The sequence below is a fragment of the Cynocephalus volans genome, chromosome 9 (assembly GCF_027409185.1).
Source record: "Cynocephalus volans isolate mCynVol1 chromosome 9, mCynVol1.pri, whole genome shotgun sequence".
NCBI lineage: Eukaryota > Metazoa > Chordata > Mammalia > Dermoptera > Cynocephalidae > Cynocephalus > Cynocephalus volans.
Genome location: NC_084468.1, coordinates 130,423,737 through 130,449,915, shown reverse-complemented (window position 1 = coordinate 130,449,915; position 26,179 = coordinate 130,423,737). Strand labels below are relative to the sequence as shown.

At 39.2% G+C, this 26,179-nt stretch overlaps 1 protein-coding gene across 2 annotated transcripts in view; it reads right to left on the bottom strand.

The window, feature by feature from the left end:
• ARHGAP10 (Rho GTPase activating protein 10) overlaps positions 1 to 26,179 on the bottom strand; it is a 300,664-nt gene that overhangs the window by 208,252 nt on the left and 66,233 nt on the right. For both annotated transcript variants that reach the window (XM_063107709.1, XM_063107710.1), the window contains exons 2-4: positions 22,089 to 22,184; positions 21,954 to 22,015; positions 1,039 to 1,110 (exon numbers count right to left, since the gene is read on the bottom strand). In XM_063107709.1, coding sequence (XP_062963779.1) covers positions 1,039 to 1,110; positions 21,954 to 22,015; positions 22,089 to 22,184 — 230 coding nt within the window. The remainder of the gene's footprint in view (positions 1 to 1,038; positions 1,111 to 21,953; positions 22,016 to 22,088; positions 22,185 to 26,179) is intronic.

Sequence of the window (26,179 nt, the reverse complement as noted above, 5' to 3'; positions counted from 1 at the left end):
ATACCAAAAAAAAAGTCTAATATTTCAAGAAGTCACTTAAGGGAGAATCGATTCCATAAACAGCAACTAAAAAGCTGGAATTCTTTGGGCCCATCTATGCAGCTAACAGCTATTGAGGCTACAATGTTTATTTGTACCAAGGAATTTTAATAGTTTCTTTTAGAAAGATAAAGAAAAAAACCTCACATCCTCTGCCATGTAAGGGAAAAAATACAAATATAAAAACTCTTTTCCCTACCTAAAAATGACATTATTCTCTTCTCTTGGGCCAAGCCAAATATAGTCAACAACAAGCAAATGTTACTTTTTCTCTCTCAAGTACATACACAAAATTCAGGAAAGATTGGTGCAAATTATTTCTCTGGAATAATTTCAAAAGCTCAGATTGCAAACTTTAAAAGTTGCTAAATATATCGCAGGCTCCTCTAGCAAAGTCACTGCATTATTCCCAGAAATCCTGGCTGAATCCCAGATCCTGGAGTGCAGATCTGTGGTTCACTCATCTTTGAATCCCCACCACAATAAATACAATACACAATACTACTACAATATGGGCACATAATAGAAGCTCAATAAATTTTTGTTAAATTGAAGGAAATTACATCCCAATAACTTAATATTCACTTCCTAGCTTCAATGGCATCACGGTGTAGCAGTGTCTCTAGTCTCAAACCCTGTTATAATACTATACTCCTCCATAAAACTGAGGTGTACAGAGAAACAACTATACTCCCTGCCATTATAAGATCCTTCTATTCAGAGTAAATATGTTGTTTGGTTAAAGATATTTTTAAAACGCCATACAGAAAGGTGTAGCCAAAGAAGATTACTATAGGTTTTACTACCCTGTCCAGGTGTTTTTGTTTTGTTTTCAATTTCATATCCCCGAAAGGGGAAAAAGCACATTTAAAAAATAAAACAACAGATGGTTTACTCCAGCATCTCCTTCAAAGCTGCCAAAAGTGAACTAATCATACACTGAAGCAGCATAGACATCTACATTTTCTGTTTACAAGTGTACTCAAATTAGACACAAACCTTTACAGCTCCAAGTTGCTCTTTTCTGAATTTTTCCAAGGGCTTAATCAGGGTTTCAGTTACACTTAATGCCTAGAGAATAAGAATAACAAAGAGCACACTGTTAGGTTTCCAAAAAGGAAAAAATTAGTATCTCATTTCCCTCTTCCACCCCACCCAAAAAAAAGTGAACACCATATTTAACTGCTTTATGGCACCTTGCCAATGTAATAATTAAATCATTTCTCAACTTATTAAAGCACTAGAACTCCATAAATATTTTTAGGGAAGAGGCGGTGGGGCAGATCGCGGGTGAAACGAGCAACACAGCCCTGATATTCTTCCAGGAAATAGCAAGAGGGCTGTCTCTGAGCGACAAAGGGGTCTATCACATTCATTAACAGAACACTTCTGTTTGAGACTTTTTTTTCCTTCCCCCTCCTAAATTTAAAATGCAATTACATTCCTTTATTGGTAATCAGACTACATTATGTAAATGGCTAGGATTGTGGCTACCCATTTAAATACAGCTACTCTATCCTTCATTACTGAAGATTCCTCATAAGGACTTAAGTTATATTGGCAAAGCACAGTCACTGTAGGCTAAAAAGAAAGTCAAGGCAAATACTTGGGCATGCTGGCAAACATGACATAGGGGAAGGTCGACATGATAGGGGCCACACTAACTCCATCCACAAGTATATTCATTTCTTCTACAGGCTGGTGTGGGGCTTTTCATTTTAAGTCACAAAATGCTGAAAGTGCCAATAAAAGGTAATATTCCTAATGAGAACATACTTAACAATATGCTGGTGAGTAGTGGCTTTCTCACCCTCTATTTCCAGAAGACCAGAAATATCCATAATAGAAAAAGAAACTCAAAACGCTAACAAGAATGTGCCATCCTCTTTTTACAAATGCCTCCAAAAATCCAAGCTTAAAATTACAGGAAAAAAATAAAATAAGTGACTCAGAACAGGAAAGGATTCTTAATTTAACCAAAGGCTCCTTTGCAATATTTCACTATGTAAAGGTTTCTCCCAAAGAGACCATTCACACTGGAAGGTAAGTGACATGCCCACACTCAAGATGCCTAGAGTTTGAACTTTCTATCCCAGGCTGGCTCCTGGGTTCCAGTCACTATCACTTGGATAATTTGTTACTGGAGTGGGAAAGTGCCAGGGAAACAGAGATCTAAAAGGAAGAATTAAGAGTAAAAACTAACCAGAGAAAAGGATCATCTTCAAAAAATATTCATTTTATCCTCTCTATATTTTAGACCACGTGACCTACAACAATGGCAAGCCAAACAGGCCCACATACTGAAGAACAGAGCAGGGACAAAGCAGCCCAGGCCAGGAATCCTGACTACCCAAATAACAATCAATGCCCAAGTTCCAATGGGGAAAGCAGATATGAGAAGTGCTGCCATCCATTTTCAAGGTGACCCAATTTACACACAGTGTCTCAAATTAATTTAAAGCACACTTAAATGAGCACCTGTAGCATTTTCTAAGCTTCTACATCCATATCTATCCTACTAGTGTTCCTAAATAAACCTACATACAACACATCTTCTATGGAGGCTGACATGCTCGACAAAGAAGTCAGCCCAGCATTAAATGTCACAGGGGCTAATACCTGCTCAAGTTCACAGAAGATACGAACAGGGATTCAAAATCACGTAAGTCTGAACCCAAGCTTGACCACCGTACAATACTGCAATAAAAGTAGCAAACGAGTACTTTCCCATTCAAAGAAGCCATCTTAATAAACTCTGTATTTCAAAATACAAATATTCACTGAGCATCCAGTGCCAGCTGATGGGGATACAACGATGAACAAAATAAATCCAGCCTCCCACCCCCATGGAACTTACTGTTTAGAAGGGCAGACATATAATGGATATATGAACACACAGGTAGACACATATTTGCAAATTCTAATAATTCTTTCCAATAGGGAAAGGTAGGATTATGGTGAGGAATTTATTAGAGGAGGTATATGGAGCAATGTGCTCAGGGAGAGCTTCATCAAAGTAGAAGACTTTAAGCGAAGACCTGAGAGATGAGAAGGAATTCTCAGTGCAAAGAGCAAGAGAAATTGTTTCCAGCCTGAAACCAGCAGTGGCAAAGGGTTAAAGTGAGAAGGAGTTCGAGCATGAACAGAAATGGCAAAAGGCCAGTGTGGCTGAGCATAAGGAATAATGCAGTGAACGGAAAGAGGTAAGTGACGGCGGGGACCAGAGCATGCCAAGCCTGCAGCCCAAGGAAAGAGCTACCATTTTATCCAGGTACCATGGAAAGCCACTGAAGGGTTTTTAAGCAGGTAACTGACACAATGATAATTAGATCTTTTAAAGATTGCTCTGGCTGCTCTGAGAAAAAAAGATCAGAGATGCAGAAAACTGAAAGAAGAGACGCTTGCTAGGAAGCTTCTAGAACAGTACAAGCAGGAGATGCTGTCTCAGATGAAGGTATTGACAGCAGAAATAAACAGCAGTAGACAGATCTGGGAGGTATTTGCAGGTGGAACCAAAGTAATAAGTGATGGACTGAATGTGGAAAAAGTAGAGATTTCCAGGATCACTCCCAGATTTTTGGCATGAGCAACTTAATAGGTAAGAATATTATTTATTGAATCAGGAAAATCTTGAGGAAAAGCAGCTGGGAGCATGCAGTAAGAGCTCATGTTAAATTGCAGATGCTGAGACACCCAAGATTTTAGTAAAACAGGCTGTCTGAGACATAGGTCCACAGCCCAGAAGAGAAGTGTAGATCAGAGACATAAGCTTGGGAGTCATTAGCAAGTAAATGGCATTTGAGGTCATGGAAACAGACAGGTATGGTGTGGTAGAGGAAAGAGAAAAAAAAAAGTCCCAGGCCAAGCCCTTAGGTCAGGAAAAGGAAGATGAGGAGGAAAAGATGGCAATGAGACTGGGAAGAAGCTACTGGGGTGCTGGATGAAAGAAGAAAGGGGGTTCAGCTATGTGAGTTACAGAAAAGTTAAGGAAGGAATGTGACCTTACAGAATCCATGGAAAGCTGGGAGAAAGGGCCAGGCTGGGGGTGATTTTTGACTGAAAGGTGAGAACACTTAGGAAACCACCCTTCCTTAAAAGGATGACCATGAAGGAACAGTATGAGAGGACGACTGCTGAAAGGCAACACAAGGTAGAGTAAAGGTGTATTTCTTGTTTTCTTTCTTTTATTTTTCTAAGATAGAAGGTGGGTATTTAAGAGATGAGAGCGTGTCTAAATGCCCATGTGAAGAATCCAGAAAAGATGGTTCAGTCTCTAATGTGGGAGGAGATGGGGTGCAGACCTTGCATGGAGGATGGCCTGTCATAGAAGTAAAGATCCTTCCTTCCGAAAGTAAGGAGGAAACAGGTACCAATACAAAAAAATCTGCAGACTTCATGAAGAAAAGCTGAAAAAGTTGCTACCTGATGGTTCTTTATTCTACGAAGTGCAAGGTCACTTACAGAGAGCCTGGGGGTGGGAAGAAGTTTGACTAGAGATGCGAATGAATGAAAGAATCATTACAAACAGTGGGAAGAGCACTTTCTAGAGAAAAACAGACATTCCTGGGCAGAGCTGAAGGCCCTGTTGAGATAGGTGAGCAGGCATTTATAAGAACATCCATCTGCCTTGTTGTTGGATTTTCTCTAGCAACGAAGGGAGAAGGTAGGTGACTGGGTTCATCCAGGTGAGAGTATTTCCAAGAGATGGAAGCATGTCAGCATAACATGGCATGGTATATGAAGTATTGACAATCTTTACAGATCTACTGGGGCACAGAGGAGGAAGCCCCCTGGGTAAAAGAAGACTTTCTGAAGGAGATCATGCAGAACTGAGCCTGAAATAGGAGATAGGGGTTCTCCAGGCAAAGAATAAGAGTAAAAGAAAGATCCTCCATGCAGAGAGGGGAAAACTGCAATTGCAGGGCATAGAACTACAAGCAGTTCAGTGTCACTAAAGCAGATGAAGAAGAGAGGATCCCAAGAGGAGGCTAGAGATATCAGAATGGGAACTAGGAAATGCTCAGAAAATGCTAGATGTGGGCATCAATAACATGGACATATGAAGGCCTTCTAAAATGAGAACTCCAAAACTCCACACTCTGGAGTAAACACTGTCCTTCACAAAAAGGACCAGGCCACAAAGATTGTGCAAGAGCAATTTTAGGTCACTATACTTATCCTTCATTTGGCAAATTAATTTGATGCAATATCCAATTGATCTCCAAGGGCTAACACGAGTGCAGGAAAAGAATATAAGGATTTCTGCCTTACTGTTTGCAGGCCAATAAGCAGATTTCCAAAACAAGGAAAGAAAATAGCTGTGACAGATAACACCATCTCCAACTCTTTAATAAAAAAATTTAATTAAAAATGCTTTTAAAAGTTTAAAATGCATTACCATTTTTCTTCTTTAGGAAATTCGGATTTTGTAACTTCTGAACTAAACCTAAAAAATTCTATTTGAGAACAAAATAACGAAGTAGCCACTAAATGTTCCAGCAGGTAATGTTGGTTCAGCAACAAGAACTGTTTTCTTCTTTTCCTCAAAACAGGTTGGAGACTCCGTGGAATCTCTCAGCTCCTTCTCTGATCTCACAGAAACATATCTGTTAGCAGTACATGTCACTCATGTTTTCTAATGCTAAACGTTAAGTCTTCTTCCCCAAAGACAAATGAATCCCGAATCTGAGACTGCCCCTAAAACTGTAAAGGCAATTAATGATGATGATAGTTTCTCAATCTCAGACAATGGAAGTAATAAAATTGAGAAAAGCTTTCAAATACTAACATATCAGAAATCAGTCAGATGGGTGGAGAGAGAGAGACAACACAAATATAAAACGTGATTTTATAACCACAAATATAAAATTATATAACCAAATTTTTCTCCATAAAATACTCGAACAAGCCATGGGAAAAAAGTCAAAATGCCTTTGCTGATGAGCCTTGGAAAGGGCTTTGGATAGCCTTGCTTAAAAACAAAAGGCAGCTCCATGAACATAAAACATATTAATTAATCAGTTGCTCTCTCAGAGCAGGAGTCAGCCAACTTTTTCTATGAAAGCCCAGCTAATAAATAATTCAGTCTTTGGAGCCATGCAGTCTCAGTTGCAACTTCTCAACTCTGCCACTATAGCACAAAAGCAGCCACAGATAGTCTAAAAATGAATGGGTATCGCTAAGTTCCAGCTAAACTTTATTTACCAAACAGGAGGCCAGTTGGATTTGGCCCATGGGCCATGGTTTGCCAAACCCTGCCTGAGAGAATCATCTTGAGAGTCATGGCATAAAATGTTCTATTTACTCTTCTCTTGTATTTTTTTTTTTCAAATACACACGTACCATGTTTGCAGCCAACCAGACATTGAGAAGGAAGGTGGAATGTTGGATAAGAGAACCAGAGTTCAAGCAGCTTGCAAGCTAAAAAGAGGAACTCAAAAGTGGTACCACAGAATTTGTCTGAGATAAGCAATCTACTGGACTTCAATGCTGAAAGCCAATTGCTCAAGTGGAAATGATGTCTTAACAGTTTATGCAAATTTAATAGTGGCCTTAAAGCCCCTAAAAATTTTAGTTAACTGAAAGTTCAACAGGAGCCAAGTTTGAGCCACAAATTGACCCAGGAGATAATGAACATATACACAGGTTACACATATTGCTCCATTCAACCGCATCCCATCAGATCAGAACCTATCTCAATAGCATGGTTCCCACATCATAAGAGACATTTCTAACTGGAGTAAAGCATGGATGTGACTGGAATGCTAAAATGGTTTAGGAAGAAGAGATAAGAAAACCAGAGGTGTTTAATGGGGGTGGAGAGGAAGAGAACATTTAGTGAGAACATGAGAGCTGTCTTTAAATATTTAAATGGGTACTACATGAGAGAAAAGAAAAATCATTTTGATTTGCACCAAGAGGGCAGAGCCAGTCTTAATGGGTAGAAGCTGTAGAGTGGCAGCTTTGGGTTCACTATCAAGAGGAACTCAATAAGAACTATAATGGAACAGGCTGCCTTGCAAGGTAATGACCTCTAGCATCCTTCCACATGAACAAGTAGAGAGGTTCGATGACTAAGGTCCAGGGATACTCTATCACAGAACCCTATAGTGGGACAAAATTGGCTTAGAAGACCTCTGAGGTCTTATCCATCTCTACGATCCTGGGATTCCACGTGAGTTGAGAGAAGCAGAAATGCAAACTACATTCCCATGTTGCCTTATAACACTATGATGGCAAAGTACAGAATCCATTAGAACGTCACAATTTAAAGTAAAAAAACAAGATTATTCTACAACAGTGTTGGGAATTAAAACATTTCCCACAACTATTCAAGTCTGAAATCCCTTTTCTTTAGATATTTGAATGTAAGAACCTTAAATGTCTGAAAAGGACGGGAAAGTGAGGATGTTATTTTAACCTACCTCTATAGTTGAAGCTAGAGCTAAGAATCTGTTGACAGTAAGAACCGACCAGCAGAGGGTCAGATGCTACTGTGGGAAGGAATCACTGCAGCGACTTTAGATTTCTCCCACATTGGAGATCATAGGCTGAGTTCTGATGTAAATTCAAAAGAGAACAGAGCTTAGGGCTAGAAATCCATACTCAGTTAAAAGGCAACAAAGAAAGGCCTAACTACACCCTATGATACATTTAATAATAATTTTTTTAAGTCTCAATCTAGGTAAAATAGTGAATAAGTCGTAATAAGACTAAATCATGCCTTCCTAATTATTCAGTGCTAATAAGGACAGACTGAGTATGGTGAAACAGATGGAATTATGTCTGTTCTCCACAGCCCTCATTATCTTAAGCCTGGATTGTAAGTGTTTGACTCCAGAGGAATGCATAATCTGAGAGCAAAGGAGAATTTCCACTATCTTCTCCCATGACCTTCCAGATGCTTCCCATTTCATTAGACTGTAGGGAAAACTCTAGTTTCCAATGCCAGTGTCAAGAATAGCAGCAAAAAAAAAAAAAAAAAAAAAAAAAATCAGCAAAGACACAGTCCTTATTTTTCCTTGAAACAGAGCCTTGAGAAAAGGTGCCAAGGAATTATAACATATACCTGAACATAAGGAATATTTTCCCCCAAAATCATCCCTCAAAAAAAGGGGGATTTCCTTATATAGCAATTCTCACAGAGTCTTCTCAAGGAGTTCACTTTCATTATTTTGATCAACAAAGAACTGTTTGAAGAATCTTAGCCTGAAACAGACCCAATCATATCTAGTTTCAGATACTTAGAGATCACAACAAGACTGGATACAAAAATAAGAGGACGCTAAGAAATTTAAGAGATTTACTTATCATTCTGAGCTGACTTCAAAATTTTGTGTCTAATGTTTTTATAAAGATTACTTTAAAAAGGAACAAGGTCAGTTCTTAACGTTAAGTAAATCATAAAACATCTCAGGGGTAAGTTTTTAAAAGACACTGTCCAAATTTTCTGCAAATAGGTACTTATGGCTTGAGATAAAATTTCCCATAAAAGCATCAGAAAGACTTTAAAAGGTTCTATATCTGAAAGAACTCAGAAAGATGCGGCCATTAGTGCACTGGAAAGCAATGCTGAAAAATTCAGAATGTATCTATGCACATGAACCGATAGAATAAAATAGAGACCCCAGAAAACAACCTAGGTACTTACAGCAAACTTATGTTTGACAAAAGCACCAAGAACATACATTGGAGAAAGTATAGCCTCTTCAGTAAATGGTGCTGGGAAAACTGGACATCCATGTGAAGAGTGAAACTAGATCCATAACTCTTGCCATATACCAAAATCAACTCAAAATGGATTAAAGACTTAAGCATAAGACCTGAAACTATGAAATTCCTAGAAGAAAACATAGGGGAAACACTTCAGGAATAGGCTAGGAAAAGACTTTATGAGTAAGACCCCAAAAGCACAAGCAAGAAAAGGAAAAATAAACAAATGGGATTACATCAAACTAAAAAGGTTCCGTACAGCAAAGGAAAAAATAAACAGAGCTAAAAGACAACCTATGGAATGGGAGAAAATATTTGCAAACTACAACCAACAAAGGATTAATATCCAGAATATAAAAGGAAGTCAAACAATTTAATGGTAAAATGCAAATAATCCGATTAAAAAATAGGCAAAGGAGCTGAATAGACATTTCTCAAAGGAAGATATACAAATGGCCAACAGATACATGAAAAAATGCTCAACATCCCTAATCATCAGAGAAATGAAAATCAAAACCACACTGAGATATCATCTCACCCCAATGGGATGATTATTATCAAAAAGAATAACAAATGCTAGTGAGGATGCAGAGAAAGGAGAACTCTGCTATACTGTTGGTGGGACTGTAAATTAGTACAGCCATTATGGAAAACACTGTGGAGGTTTCTAAAACAACTACAGATAGAACATACAATCCAGTAACCTCACTTCCAGGTGTACACCAAAAGGAATGGAAATCGTGTCAAAGAGATAAACATTATCCATGTTCACTGCAAGTCTACAATAGCGAAGATATGGAACCAACATAAATGTCCACCGATGGACAACTGGATAAGGAAAATGTGTTATATACACACAACGGAATACTACTCAGCCATAAAAAAACGAATGAAATTCTGCCATTTGCAGCAACATGGATGAGCTTGGAGAAAATTATGTTAAGTGAAAGAAGCCGGGCACAGGAAGAGAAATACCTTGTGTCCTCACTCATAAGTGAGAGCAAGGGAAGGAGGCAGGGAGGGAAGGAGAATGACAATAATTCGTTGAACTTTCAGAAGGAGAGAACAGACCTATGCTTACTAGAGGTGGGAGAGGGGAAGGTGAGTTAGGGAGAAATTGGGACATAAAATAATTACAATTTGTAATAATGAACATGCTAATAATACTGATTTAATCATCACATACTGTACACAAATACGAATAGTTAACTCTGTACCCCATAAATATGTGTAATCAATTATGTTTCAGTTAAAAACTAAATAAATTGCCAGGGGGAAAAAAAAAGAATGAGTCTGTGATGAACATACTAATATCAGAGGTGTCAAAAGTTAGGATAACCTTTTCACAAGATAGGTGGGAAAATATTTCTAATGTGTATGCTGCTTTTGCATATTATTTAAGTTTAAAATATGGGCATTTAAACAAGTAAATAATGCAAGTAGACATCTGATTATCTAGCAGACATACATAGGCACACCTAAAAGTGTGCACATTCAAATTGTCCAAAAATTTTTGTTTAATCTTCTCCTGGGAAAATGATGTCTTACAATCAGGCACATACATTATAGGTAGTGGATACCTGTCCTTCAGGGCTACCCAGCACTTAAAACCCCTTCCAATGTTTGAGGAATTCTCTACCTAATGAAGCATAGCCCACCTCCCACTATAAAAGCCAAAACTGACAGATGCTGATTATCCCAGTCACCTTGCAGAAAGGCAATAGTACCTGGCTAGAGTTTCATTAATCAGATACTCCCACCCAAAACTTTGATTTGGAACTAGTGTTTTAAAAACCCAGTGACCAGAGATTCTGGTGAAGTGGCAGCAACTACTTCCACTTCCAGATGGAGACGTTCTACCAACAGCCACAAGGACTGTGGTGTTGCTGATACAAATGGTGATGCCCCCACCCAGTGGCAACAGTGGTGTCTTCTCCAAGCACAGCTCTGTGGTGCAACCTGGGCATCATTCCTGGTTCCCAAAACCTTTTAAAGATACTGAAAGCCCCACCTAACATTCTTTAATAAATTCCCTTTCTGTTCAGAATAATTAGCGCTTGGAACTGAGAATCCAGGCTTATATAAGATTAATATTTTTTAAATTTCAGAACTCCATAGACAATCTTGTCCAAAATGCTTTTAGCCCTATCCTCAATACTCACGTATGATTTTTTTTCCCTGATTAAACCAACTCATTAATCATTAATTACATTACCCTCTATCCACACTCATCCTTTGGAACCTCTTTTTCCATCTAGCCAGCCCTGTAATTTTACCTTTCTCCATCAATCTAGCCCAAGTTTTAATAGGAAGATTAAAATGACCACTAAGTCCTTCTATTTTACTAGCTGAAATAATAAGAAAAAAGAGTCAAAAGACTCTGAGGTTGACAAAAAATGAAGAAGTTTCACAATCACTTTTGCTAAAAAGAGCCCTGAAGCAATAAAAATTAGGAGGCCAGTGTTTTCCAATTTTGGCTCTGTCCTAAATAGTTCTATGTTTAGTCCACAGAAAAAACAATTACCTTTTATTACCTGAATATTCTCAACTGTAAAGAAGGAATAATACTTGCTCCTTACCTACTTAATTCAAGTAAAAATGGAAAAGGATGTCATATTTGAAGCAATTTTAACTTCCAAACAAATCCCTATATGATATTTTATTTTAAAGCACAGCTCAAGCTCATCTAATAAAAAAAAATCCATAAAAAACAAATTAAGCTTTATAGTGGTAATAGCTCAAATTCACTAGCTAAGAACCAGTGAGAATTTTAATGAACCCGCACACAAAGCTCTAACTGGGACATAGGTGCAGAGGTGCTGTAAATTAACTCGACAGGATTTAAACTTGAAAATGAGGAGCCAATTAATACAAAATGGTTCCTTGAATGCCTGATTTAGACCATAGCAGCCTCACTTAATAGCCTAGGAAATATAATTTGCAAAATATATTTTCCAAATTCACTAGTACAATTACCACATTTCTGCTTGCACTCACATAATCCAAGAATAAAACGTCCCCAGTAAGAGTTTTTATCAACTTTCAATCCTGAACCCTGAATAGCTTGAAACCTAACAAAAGAAGACTGGAGCTAGAGGTCTGACAACTTCTAGTCTCTGATTTAATTCCCTGAAAATCTGGCTGTGATCTGGCACTCTCTGAAAAAAGTTAGGTCGACATGTCACCAAAGTTCAATATTCCCTTAACGTCTATCTTCTAGGAACAATATCTTAGGATTTGTTTGCTTGCCATCCTCCCCACCCCCACAAAAAAAAACCCAATGTCATTTTTGAAACATTAATTGAAAAAGTGCTAATTTTACTCAGATTATTTAAATAAAATAGACTATCAAAGATTTGTTTCTGATCATGCTTAAGAAAAATGAGCATCTTAAAACAAAAGCTTTGCGTATATTTGTATTAGGAATGAGTTAGCCTAATAAGGATGTGCAGATATTTAACCTCGATCCTCTTTCCCTCTGTGCATGAGGGACAATAAGGACTTAGCTTCTATTTTTTAAACAAAATAAATACTTGGGCAGAACATGACGAGAAGGGGAGCTGGCCAGTTTGTGCAGATGGTGAGAGCGCAGCTTTGTAACACCAAGGTCAAGGGTTTGGATCCCCGTACCAGCCAGCTGCCAAAAAAAAGATTATGAGAAGGAATAAAAACTCCATAGAAATAAGTGAAAGATAAGTCTGACAGAAAGCTGTAAAAGTCTCATGAGGCAGAATCTGAAATTTTGTTTTTTAATTTTAAATAAGGGAAAGTTTTTAGTTTCTGAAGTGCATAGTATTACTCAGTGGCACAGGTAGAAATAGAAACTCATGCATCACTAGGCAATGAACTGTTGAATCAGGAAAATAAAAGAAAAAGAGAGAAAAGAAATGTTCAGAAAAGAAGGCCTTTGACCAATGACAAAAAGACTATCTCCAGCCCTTCTGTGAAGTATGGGCCACTTGAATGGCCAAGAGAAAAAGGAGGGCGTGGGGTTCGAAGGTTCTCGATAACACCTTGTCCACTAGGGAGCCCCCAGCTGAGCGCCTCATCTTGTACCCTCATACGAGCACGCTGCCTAGCTCCTAGCAGACATTCAGAAATACTGGTTTTATGACTCAAGTGGATTTTCCTATAAATTTAGATAAGTTAGGGATTTTTATATAAACGCAACATCTGTTGATGGTGATAACAGTAACCAATGACAACCTATGCCAAGTCCCCTGTACACATTTTATTTGATTCAAAATATCCTGCTTTGGGGGCAAATTTGTTTAATTAAAAAAGAAACGTGAAGTTCAAAAGATGCTGTTTTTATGGTAGTCCAGGTCCTCAGAGAAGCAGACACCAGGACAGGATTAGAAATAGAAGAAATTGTTAGGGGGAACATCTAACAGAGAAAATGGGGAGGCTGGAGTCAGAGGCGGTGCAGGTGTCAGGTGTGGCCCAGGGGAAGGAGACAGGGGAAGAAAAGCAGGCTGGGTGGTTCTAGGTAGAGCTGGGCAAGGCTACCTGTCAAAGGACTCGGCATCTCCCAGGACTGAGCCTGATCCAGTGTCCCTGCCGTGCTCAGCCACTGACCGGGGCACAAGGTGGGAGGCATGGCCTTCACACGAACGCAGTGATGGAACTGCTGAGCAGCACCCAATGGCCAATACCTTCCCCCTCCCTGCATCTGAGAAGTGCTTCATGGTTGCCACAGCTTCCTGCATGTGTGTTTATCCACTACACTCTCATGGCCACTGGTATTCCCTTGGACTTCTAACAAGTTCCACCACCAATTTAACAATCTATTTCATTAAATCTAACATACCACCAAGTGTAAAATGCCCCATTATTTTATATACTACCAAGAAAAAAATGCTGCTAATTAAATCTTGATATATCCTAGCTTCTTAACACTTAGCACTTCTATATTTACTGAAAAATCTCTTTGAGAGTTAGATATATCTGTATCATGCATCCCTCTTGCAGTTTGCTCATTCTCTTTTTCACTTAGGTACATTTCTGAAGATACTTTGAAAATTTGAGTCCAACTCTTCTGAATCACTTTTTGGTCACCAAAATCCAGTTTTCCCCACACATTCTTTCCTCTGTGGCATCAAGAATTTTGGAGATTCATTATTTCTTTAATGGGTGCTCCACAATTGTATCCAGGATTCTCTTCCAAGATAATGGCACCCACTCTTTAGATCTGATACTGGTAACTGGTACTTCCTTGACCCAACCAGAAGATCTCAGTGGAAGGTTTCCAAACCACCAGGATTCATATTTCTTCTCTAAGTGGTCTTTAAATAGTTTGCTGAAATACTGAGGAGTTGCAGTTGTCTAAACAGACTAGGAGAAATAACCAAATTCAGGTCTCTTCATAACTGCAGCGTGGTGGACAGCAACCACAAGACCATATTCATGTCACCAATGTTCAAAGGGAAAGACATTAAGGTTTACAAAGAGCTAAAAGCAAGGTATAATATCTTTAGGATACCAGAAGACAAGAGAAAGATTCTATTTTCATCTCTGTCACCAGCTTATTTAGTGACGTATAGCAAGTGACTCCACCTCAATGAGATCCAATTTCCTCGTTTTTTTAAATGAACTGGTCAAATATGTGTCCCTAAGTTCTCTCTTACTTCTTTGTTTTAAAAGCCATAGCCACCCCATTGAGTTCTTTCGTGACAGGATCTAAAGAGTGATCTTAGGTGCCTTGGCTCATCCCAAAATATTTTTCTCCTGAAACAGTAGATTCAGCTAAACTAATTCTCAATACTGGAATCACTCCTTTGGATTAGACAACTAAAATGTGCCTTCTAGTGTTTTGTGTGTGTGTGTGTGTGTGTGCGTGCGTGCGTGCATGCGTGTGTGTTGGGGTAAGCAGGGTAAAAAAGAGTCACAGCTAGCCAATTCCTCAGAAGCAGAGAATAGGCCCCAAGGACATGAAATACAGGAAGCATAAGTTTCAGGAGGGAAGTAGAATCTATGATGACAATGCTGGGAGGCCACAGCTGGTGATGAATCACCACAGAGAGGACACTGAGTCACCGGGCCAGGCCTCACACACAGAGGGGTCCAAGAAGGAGTCAAGGAGTCCAGGCCTCCTGCCCAAGACAATCCTTACTCATTTTAGAATTTTCAATGTTGTCAAATTATAAAGATAAGTCCCAAAGAGAAAATGTCTTCCTAATGTTAGGTCACTGACAATTTTTAAACCAAACTGAAAAATGTTTTCATGAATAAGATCAAGATGGATTTTCCCTCATTCTGAATGTGCCTTCTAACAAAAATCCATATAAAAATGTGTCACTTTACCTGTAAAAGAACTGATTATAAGAGGTTGGATATACCATGTAAAATATTGTAATCATAATAAGATAAAACTAAAGGTATAATCTTTCCAGTGACATCTAATGGCTTAGACACAAATCCATATAAGAACTCACAACTCACAGACAATAGTAAACACAAATTAAGTAAAACTAAAATTCCTAACAGCAGAAACCTGTTCCATTAAAACAAACCAACTAGACACAGTTTCAAATCCTTTGGAAATGACACATAAAAGCTTAGGCTTTTAAAGACCATTTTAACCAGCTAGTAGACAAAGTCATCAAAAAACAATTTATAGTGTACACAACCTTCAGTCAGATCTAGCTCTAAGGCAAGGATTGACAGACAGCCAAGATTTCACTGGCACCCTAGCCACTGGTTCTGATTATAGCACGCTTCAGAATCGCCTGGAGAGCTTACTACAAGACAGACTGATGGAACCAACCCCAGAGGTTCCAATTCACTAGGTCTGAAGTGGGGCCTGGGAATGTGAATTTCTAGCACGATCCCAGGCAATGCTGCTGCTGCTGGACCAGGGACCATGCTTTGAGAACAACTGACTGCCCTAGGGTGTACCAAAAAAAAGAATATCATGACATCTTTTCCCAGAAGGTAAAACAGATTTAATTCATTGTAACCACCATGTTATTTTAGTAAGATCGTGAAATACTTTCGAAAGAAAAAAATAACTGTTGAAACAAAGCAATCAGTGTCAAAACCCCAAAAAGTTACGGAAGAGACTCGAAAAAATGAAACAATGATGAGAAGGGAGTGAAGCTAAGCAGACCGGGGTTGAGAAAACAAGCCTGTGTCTTGCCTGTATCCATGTGAATAAAAGCCTTTGGTACTCAGAAGCTTAGCACCTTCTCTGCGGGGGCATAAACTCAGGGCAAGTCACCCAGCAGGTATCTTCACAAGGGTGAAGTCTGTAAAAACAACATGGAAGAAAAAAAGAAGAGGGTCTCCAAAGCCTAAAGAGTCTGTGAATGCAAAGAGCGATCTTGCCCAAACGCGGAAAGGGAGGAGCTGGCAGACAAGACACCACCTTCTGACACAAGACACCCAGCCTGCCCCAGCACCCTCACGGTGAGAGGCAAGCACCAAGCCACACCCTCTCACGCACTTTTTGTGCATCCCCAGGCACTTAAACCTTCTCTCTCCTGAAATGCTTCCCTGAACCTCTTCCCTACAGCCTTCCTGAACCTCTGGGCCTTCCCACAATTGCCCTGATTTGCCAGAATCCTCAGAAACTGAGCAGTCATTTTCAGGCTAGGGACAAAAATGCAATGATCTGATAAGAGGATACATGCAGAGAAGTAAATACAATGTGAAGAGCTTTTAAAAGAACATCATAAACACGACTGCACTATTTTAAAAGTCCTCAGATTCCTGGAAAGCTGCCCACCTCAGATAAGAACAACATGTCCTACCATGCCCGAGAGAACATCTCCGGAATTCTGGCAGCAAACACCCACACGGCACTTTCTGCAGAGAACAGGCTCACAAGGGAGCATTGCCACGCTGGCAAGAATGCCGCCCGACCTGGCTTCCTGCTTCCAGTCGCCCATTTTCACAGTCAAGGTTCACAACGGCATCAATAAAAACCACTCACTTCAAAACACTGCCCCCAAAAAGACAATATTTACTTTTCAAAGGCCTAGAGACATCCATTCATAGATATTGAACTTCTGTGTGCGTGGAGGGCAACGCTGACTTCTTTTCTCAGACCGGTGATCTTTCCACTTCCGGCTCCAAAAATTCGTTTTAATAGCAACAGGGCTGGACTCTGGGAGGGGGCGGGGGGGGTGTGAAAACATATTCTTTCCTCCTTTCCAAATTTAACCAGTGTTTCTCTCAAGGAGGAAACTCCTGCTTCAATTAATCATTCCTTACCTGGCTAACTCTGATTCATCCTTCAGCTCCACTCAGGAATCTCCTCTCCAAGACGCCTTCCCTGAATTGCCAATCACTCCATGACCACAAGGCACACTCAAACTGCATGACTATGGCCATCTCCCCCAATGGGCAGCTGACAACCCGGGTATAGGAACTAGGTTTTTATCTTAATAGCACCTGGCACAGCGCCCGACATGTAGTAGGCATGCAATAATATTTGTTGAACTAAATATAGCCTATTTAGGTATACAGATTAGGCCCATGAGCATATATACCTGGTAGCTCAAAACCACCCAGCAAGAACTTGTTCCAGATTGTTGAGCTTCCAGATAGATGACATCATCCTGTAAAGCCCAAAGACCTCTTTAACATTTAGTTAGACTATGAAAAGCTTTTTAAAATATTTGGCATTGTTCTTTGCCTTATAAAACACATATTATATATACAAGGCTACTTCAAAAAGTACATGGAAAAATAGAATTAAAAGATGATACGAATCTTTCTATAAACTTTTTGAAGTACCCTCATATATATATATAAAATATTTTTTAACATTTTAATAACTCAGTCTTAATCATGAATATCCAGTTATTTGCTGTACCATTATTTAAGTTAGAACTTCAGAAAATACTAAACTAATTGCTTTTATAAATTAAGTGACCACAAGGATTCTGTTTAAATTCTTGAAGCAAATTTTACAATATTTCTCTATTTTACAGCTGTCATTTTGCATTCCTTTTTTAATGTGTGGCTTTTAGCATGCTGCTGGTTTGTAATAACTTTAAGTAAAACAAGAGATTTTAAAAGTTCTCAGAATGCTCTGGCATCCACTTTAGCTGCTTAAAGACATTCCTTATCTCCTAACATATGAACCTGTTAAACTATACAAACGCCCTCCCCTGTGTCTCCGTCCTGCAGACTCCCAGCTCAAATACTACTACTTTTAAAAAGTCTTCCCTGACAATCACAGGCTTAGCTGTTCCCCACTCTATGAAGTCATACCCTATACCTTTATTGTACCTAGTACATTTTAATTAATTTTTTACCAGTTATTTTCCAGGACCACACTGGAAATTTCCTGTTGTATTCTTATTGAAATATATAAGGCTGGTTTCTAGTAATGCAGAGTTATTTTTTAGGAACCTTTCAAAGGTATTTAAAGAAACAAATGTGACCATAAGTATTCCATGCAATTTTCATGGTCTCAGAAAAAAAGTGATCACTGACTATCAAGATTACACAGAAGTACCCAAATAATGTCAATATGGGCTAAATGTCAAACTTTTAAATTTTTACTAATTTTATTATTATAACTTAGAGAAAACTCAGGAAGGTAAAGGTTTTTTGTGTTTTTTAAGGCTAATAGAAGGGTATCGGGAATTCTTTTCAAGGGAGAAAAATGCGGGAAAGAACCTACAGACTTAAAGCAACTCAGAAACTTATCACATGTAATAGGTTTGGATCTATATTCAAACCGACCAACTGCTATTGAAGGGAGAGAGGGCGGGAAGGAGAGACAGAATTTGAAAGAATAGCAGAAAAACTTGATTATGCCCTAATTCTTCACAAAATTAAGGAATTATTGCTTGTAGGTGTGATAAAAGGATATTTTTTTAAAGCGTCAGCTTTTTGAGATAAATACTGAGGTATATTTGTAGATAAAATGATGCAATATTGGTCTTTCTGTCAAAATAATGGGGGTAGCAGTGAAGAGTACAGAAGAAACAAGATGGGTTATATGGTGATGGTTACTGACACTAGGTGTTGAATAATGGTAGTTCCATTATATTTTTCTCTCTACTTTCATACATGCTTGAAATTTTCCAAACTAAAAAAGGAAGAAAGCATTAGTAAAGATTCTGTTAATTCTATGGCTGGGTGTAGCTGTTCCCCACCCACTGCTTTCTGACTTTGGACAGCCTCCTTCTATCCAACAGGTGTTTCTGTTCCCACAACGGGTTGTAACATACCATGCATTCCTCTCTGAGGTTCACGGCCTTATACAGACACCATCTAATTCTCCCTTCTACACTGCACTGGGCAGACAACCTTGTCACCCTTTTCCTACCTAAGACCGAGACCCAATCAACCTTCATCACAGCTGAAGAGGAAATCAATAAGTCAGCTAGAAATAGCTCCATGAACCATGCTATCTGTATCCTACAGCCTGGAGCTAAGGCCATGTTCCAGTTTTGTTTTGTTTTTTTTACCTCATCAATTCATTTCAAGCAACTAAAATGGAAAGAGAATGCCAAGACAGACGGTGGTCAAACAGTGTTTCTGTACAGCTGAAGTCCAGCACCACTCTGCCCGGACTCTCTCTTCCTCCAGATTCCAGGACGATGCCTCATCTAGTCCCCTGCAGAAAAGGCCTTCAGCACTTCACCACTATTTATACAACTTCCCCATCCCACTCTGGCTCTTCAGCCTTCATTTTTTTTTTGTAGCACGTATCACTGCCTGACAATATACTATACGTTTACTTACTTATGACCTCTCCTTCCTAGACTGTGACCCCCAAGAAGGCAGAGACTTTGCTTTGTTTGCCTCTATGGTCTCAGATTCTAAACAGTAAGTGCAACATAAAAGATCAATAAATACTTGTTGAATGCTCAGGATTCCAGGAAAGAATAACTAAATATAAAAGAGGGTTGAGAACAACAACAAAAAGTGATATTTTTTTTCTTGTTTTTGACCGGTAAGGGGATCGCAACCCTTGGCACGGTGTGGTCCGCACCACACTCAGCCAGTGAGCGCACCGGCCATCCCTATATAGGATCCAAACCCGCGGCCTGGCACTACCAGCGCTGCACTCTCCCAAGTGAGCCATGGGACCAGCCCGGGGAAAAAAAAAAAAAAGATACTCTTAAAAACTAAGAACATACCCCCATCACTGACCCATACACCCACACCATGTAGGAGAAAGGTGACATCAAAAGGCACTGCTTTTATCCACTATCATATTTAGTTTTCCCTAAATAGGTGAAAAATCAGTGATTCCTGGATTACAGGAATAATGGTTGGATCTGTCAGTGTCTATCGGCGTGCGCCAGAAAAACCTAAGGACCACAATCTCCTCACATGTCTTCTACAGTATTTATAATAGATACAAATTATCTCGGAACTTAGGGAACAGCACAAATTATATTACAGTTTTTGGAGGACATACGTCTCAGTCATTTTTTAAACAAAATCAGTGTCTTCTTCCTATTTCTGCCCCTACTGCAACTTTACCCAATAGAAAGCCCCACCAGCCACCACCCAAGAGATTATAGTAACACCTATGAAGCTGGCTACAAGGAGGGTCAGGGTGGGGAACGTCTAGCTTGCCTGCTTCTTATCATGTACCAGCTCTTAGTTTGCCATGTGATTTGGGCAAGGAACTGTGCCTCAGTTTCCTCATCTGTAAAATGAGGAGCAATGACAGCATCTACTTTATGGGTTGATGTGAGAATTAAATGACTCAATATTAAGAAAACAGCTTAAAACAATACCTGGCATACAGTCAAAGTTAATTATCTTAACTGTCATGTTCAATATTATTTTTACCACATCTGAACCCACTCATACACATATACTTTAACATAATTCTAGGTAACTGGCTCATTCTCAAGAACATAGAAAAAATAGTTTGTAATTTTTTTGAAGCCTTAAAAACTTGGTGAGAATAGTGTCATTATCTGGTGGCAATTCTACTGTAAGTCTTTGTTGAATGAACAATTATTATTAGGAAGGAAATGCAAGCTTTTAAGAAAGCCATGCAATTATTATTCAGTACCCCCCAAATTCATTGCTGAGCATATATTAAACAAAGTCATTGTTGGGAAAATGGTCAGGGCTCCTCAGATGTTCAGAATCTTGCCAAGCATTTGATGCAAATATGCACATGTGCCCAGATGTTCCTTGGTTATTGTCTAATGTAATTGTGCACGTGCACCCAGGTGTCCTGGGTTAATGGACTTAAGTATAAAGGATGAGTGGCTCTGATCCACGGGGCCCCCCGCCCCCCCCGGGGGGGGGGCCATGGGGAGGCCACTACTACTGCTGGAGGCTGTTGCTACCAGTGCCCCCGGGATGCCCTGAGAGGCCGCTGCTGCTGCTGCCGGATCTGCTATAAGCTGCTGCTGCCGTTGCTGAGGAAGCTGAGGACTGAGCTCGTGTTGTCTGCTAGTGGCTTCCGGGATCTTTCCCAATTACCTAGTGTGGACCTGCATGTAAGGGGTCTGGTGATCCAGTCTGTACAATGCATTTGAAGGGTCGGAGCCCTAGCCCTGACAATACAATGGAAAACTTAGTGTAACTAAAATAATGAAACATTTTGGCTTTAGTTATAAGTCACACAGCCATACAATTAGCGTAGCTATTGCCTCAACTTGGCAATTTGCATAGTCATCCAGCATGACAGTTCTCCAGTCAAGGAACTCAGCATTAGCACTGGGCACAGGGAGATCATCTGGCAGAGGTGGTACTTATTCTTATTACTGTTATGATCATGAACCTCAGTGCAAAGTGGGGCCTCAGACACTTCCAGGTCTGAGTTCTCTCCCTCTCCACACAGCCTAGAAATCTACAGAACCACTAGTGAGGCTGTAATACCACCCTACTGTTCCCTCTGCCTATCCATAAGCTTTCTGCTTTTAGCTCCTTGATATAATAAGGTTCTGCATGAAATTCTATTTAAATGAAAGTATGTTGCTGCTAACAAAAGGCTAGAATGCAGTGATATAGTCCAACCCTCCATTTTATGGATAAAGAAACAGGGCCTTGGTCTAGAGGTCCTGCAACTTGTCCAAGATCTGACCATCGTCAGCACCACCAAAGAAACTAGAAATCAGCTCCTGAAACCTTGTCCACTGCTCTTTCCTCTCCAACACATTACTGCACCCACAGAGAATGTATCAAAGCTTCTATCAGAATCAACTTCTAAACCCAGATTACCTCCCCTTCAAAATCTGACTTACTAATTTACAAACCTTTCAACTCACCATAATTTCTCTCTGTTCTTCCAGATTCTTCAAAAAATTTGAAAATTCACGTAAGGATGCATCTGTAAGAAGAAAGGAATGATTATTTGGTGGCCAAAGCAAAGGAAAGCAAACCAGAAACCCATTTTTACCTACCTATGCAGCGTTCATCATCAGTCTCTGCATCACCAATAAACTCGAATTTAAAGTCTCTGAGTGAATGAGCAAATTTCCGCTGGGCCGCTGAAAGACCTAGACAGAAAGGTGTAATGATTAACTTGGTTCCTTGTTTTAAGTTTAGGCTCAGAAAACAATCTATTCCTCCTAATATTACTAGCGCTGTCTGTGAGAAGACACAACTTAACTCCTTTGCCAAGAGGGCCATCATCCTCAACCTGGCGCACTCTCAGCTGCCTCTGTCTTCTTTTCCATACTTTGGCACAGAACACGGGCTACAGAAATGTTTATTCCCTCCTTCATCTTCCTCTTCCTCAGATCTGATTATTTCACATTGTTCCCTAAAACAAGTCTTTCTCTGCTCATTCAGGTCAGAACTTGCCTGACACTAGGAACATGCACACCTGATCCTATCTCTAAGGGCTTGAAGAGACCCGACTGCCTGCCATAGTTTCAAACAAAAGGGTCTCAAAAGGGCAAGGCCAACTAACCAGGTGCTCTTAACTGCCCAGCGAGTGGAGTCTACTGGAAATAAACAAACACTGAAAAAAAGAAATGGCTGCTGGTTTAAGCCACTAGGTTTTGGGGTGATTATTTACAAAGAAATACATAACGAATATGGAAAGATTAATAAAGTTTGACTGTAGTAAAGTTTTAAAAACAAAAGTGAAGATAAGTGCACATCCAGAAAACATAACTGCTACAAATCAAGTAGATAAGGCAGAAACAGAAACCCCAACAAAAAATTGAGCAAAACACCTGAATAGGCACATCATAAAAGTAAAGAAAATCCAAATAGCCTATAATCACATGCAAGGTGCTCAAACGCAATGATTATAAAAGTGAAATTGAAAACTTTAAGATACCTCAATATACTCATCCAACTGGCAAAAATTAGTGTCTAGCAACACCAATTATGTTTGTAGAGCAACAAATGCCCCTATACTCTGAGAGTAATAATTGGTATAATTATTTTAAGTAGTTTGGCATTTTCTAGTAAATTTGATGATATCCTATAACTCAGAAATTTTCCTCCTAAATTCCCAATAAATTTTGCACCTGGACACTTGTAGACACGTATCAGAAAATCCACAGTAGAACTGATCACAGTAATAGCCAGATACTGGGGGAAATAAAAACAAATGTCCATCAACAGTAGAAAAAATGAATAAATTATACTATAGTCACACTATAAAGTAAAATATAACTATAAATTCACTCAGCACAGCTGCATCTCACCATTTGGAGAAAAAGAAGCAAGTCACAAAAGAATACACTCAGTGTGGTTCTTTTATATAAAGTTCATAACAAGCTACTCTAAAGTATTTGTTTAGGTTACAAATATAGGTCATGAAATCATAGAACAGCAGTGAATCATCTCAAAAGTCACGCAATGTTTACCTCTGGGGGCAAGGGCGGGTGATGTAATCGGAAAACTACAAAGAGATTAAAGGTATTTTATTTCATAACCTAGTGGTGGGTCTGTGGATGCCTGCTTTATCATTCTTCTTTAAAATGGACGTTTGTTTGGTATACTTCCACATTTTCTGTCATAATTAGACAATTAAAAAATAAAATTTAAAAAAACACAAAATTAAACCCTGGCTATTTAGGCCATTCTAAAATAACTTAGTTTCTACAAGCAAAGCACAGAGGAATAAATACCTCATGTGTTCACTCATACGTGGGAGCCAAGAGAGAAAAGAAGGCAGGAAAGACCACAGCAGTGCCATGATCCAACAGAAGGAGGGAACATTCCTAAGGCTACAAATTGGAGTTGAGGGGAGAGGGGGAAGGGGAGGGAGGCTGGGGCATAATTGGGAGGGGACAAAGGGTACAAAAGTAATTTCTGGTAATGGGTATGTCCCCAGTATGAATCTGGCCCCCACATCATGGGCAGGAGGGGGACAATCAGCTTTGTGTCTCTTAAATATTCATAATAAATAAATAAATAAACAGACAGTAATAAAGAGATTATTTTATATTTTAAAAATAAATAAAAATATGGGCCGGCCCCATGGCTCACTCAGGAGAGTGCAGCACTGGGAGCACCGAGGCCACAGGTTCAGATCCTATATAGGGATGGCCGGTGCGCTCACTGGCTGAGCGTGGTGCAGACCACACTGTGCCGAGGGTTGCAATCCCCTTACCAGTCAATCAATCAATCAATAAAATAAAATAACTTAGTTTCTATTGTAGTCCAGGTAGAGAACACAGTGATTGTATACTTAAGATCTAGACACTCTTGTCTGCTCCTCGTTCACACATGCCAGGCTCACTCCAGCCTGAGACCCCTGAACTTGCTGCTCCCCCAGGACACACCTGTACCAGGCTACTCCTTAACACTGAAGGCTCAGCTCAAGGATCCTCCTCTCACCAGCGTCCCTAAAGCAGTGCCACCCCTCTCCCCTAAGTCTCCCTCCCTCTATTCCACTGTCATTTTATTTTCTTCATAGCACTTATTAGCCAAAATTATCTTAGTCAATATTTACACATTGTTATTTATCTTCCCACTCTAGAATATCATTTACCTGAAGCAGCAACTGACAATCTCATGCTTCACTATATCCCTCAAACAGGAGCCACAGTCGTAAATTAGATGTAAAGGAATGGTTTTCTTTTTGTAATTTATTCATATACCTATTTCTAAATATTGATAGCCTGCATGCTTATTTTTAATAACTAAATACTATTCCATTTTGTTAATGTTTGCTTTGCCAGATCTCAACAGGCGCATGTAAGCTCTATACAAATATATATTATATACATTTTTAAATATTACTATAAATATACTAGCATAAACTGTATTTTCCCTCTTTTGGAGCTGTTTCCTTGGGGTATTTTATCCAAAATTACCAGAGGCTAAAAGAATATTTTAAAGATGGTGTTTTATATGGCCAGGACAGGATGCTCTCTAGAAACTTAAAACTTAAATGCATCAGTTTTCCAGCATTTATTTCATAGTTCCCAATTTTGTTAGCTGAAAATGTTTATAATAGATTAAATGTGAGTTCATTTGCATAGCTAATCAGATGTACTTCTATGTAAACAACATGCATTACTCCTGTGCTAAGTAACATAGTTACATTATTTCTTAATTTTAACATATAAGCATTTTCCATCACTCATTTTTCCCTTTCTGTCAATCTCCGGGTGTTACTACAGTTCATTAGGCAAGATTTGCACTGTTTAAAAATTTGACCCCAAACTCCACTCCTTTTAATAATTACAAATTCAATCACCCTTCCATTACTTAGTATATTTTAAATTTATTTATTCTCCCATGCAGTTCATACTTTGATATATTCAGCCTTTCCAAACATAATATAAAATCATAAGATTTACTAAAATTTAATGCAGTCCATTAAATGTTTTTTCCTTTCCATTATCATTGTGCATGAAACTCAACCAGTTTCTAATTGACTAGATACAAAGATCAGCAACATACCTCTACTGGGGGAAGAGGTGAGAGAGGGGGATCACTACAGGAAACTAACCTTTACTGAGTATATGCTCTGCACTAACTGACTTACAAATATTATTTCAGTTACTCCTTATTATAAACCAGTGGGGTAGGTATTGTTGATCCCATTAAAAGGGGGGGCGGGGCAAGTTCAGAGGCAGATTAGTGACTTGAGCAAGGTCACAGACCTCTTTAGACTATTGGTAATAAGTCCTGAAAGCATAGGATCAACTCAGACTTCCATGAATGTCCTTTCCGTTACACCATTCTGACTTTCAAGAGATTTCACATTACTCTTAGGTCCTTTGCCCAGATCTCAACTGGTATGAAGTCATCAGGCTCTCTGAATGGTGCTAATGAAGAATTCTAACTGAATGGAAAACTCATATTGATTATGTGTGCCTCCATGCCTCCCATCCTCTCCTGCCTTCAAGTTCCTGAGTGTTGTGAATTAACACTGCTCTTGAAACACCTTCAAGGCTGGTATATATTGGTGGATAATGCCAAGCCTGAGTGTGCACAAAAAGCATAGCTAATTAAAAAGAATTAATGTGACTTGCACTCTTCAAACGAATTGCCACTTATGAGTCTTCTAGACTTGAATTTT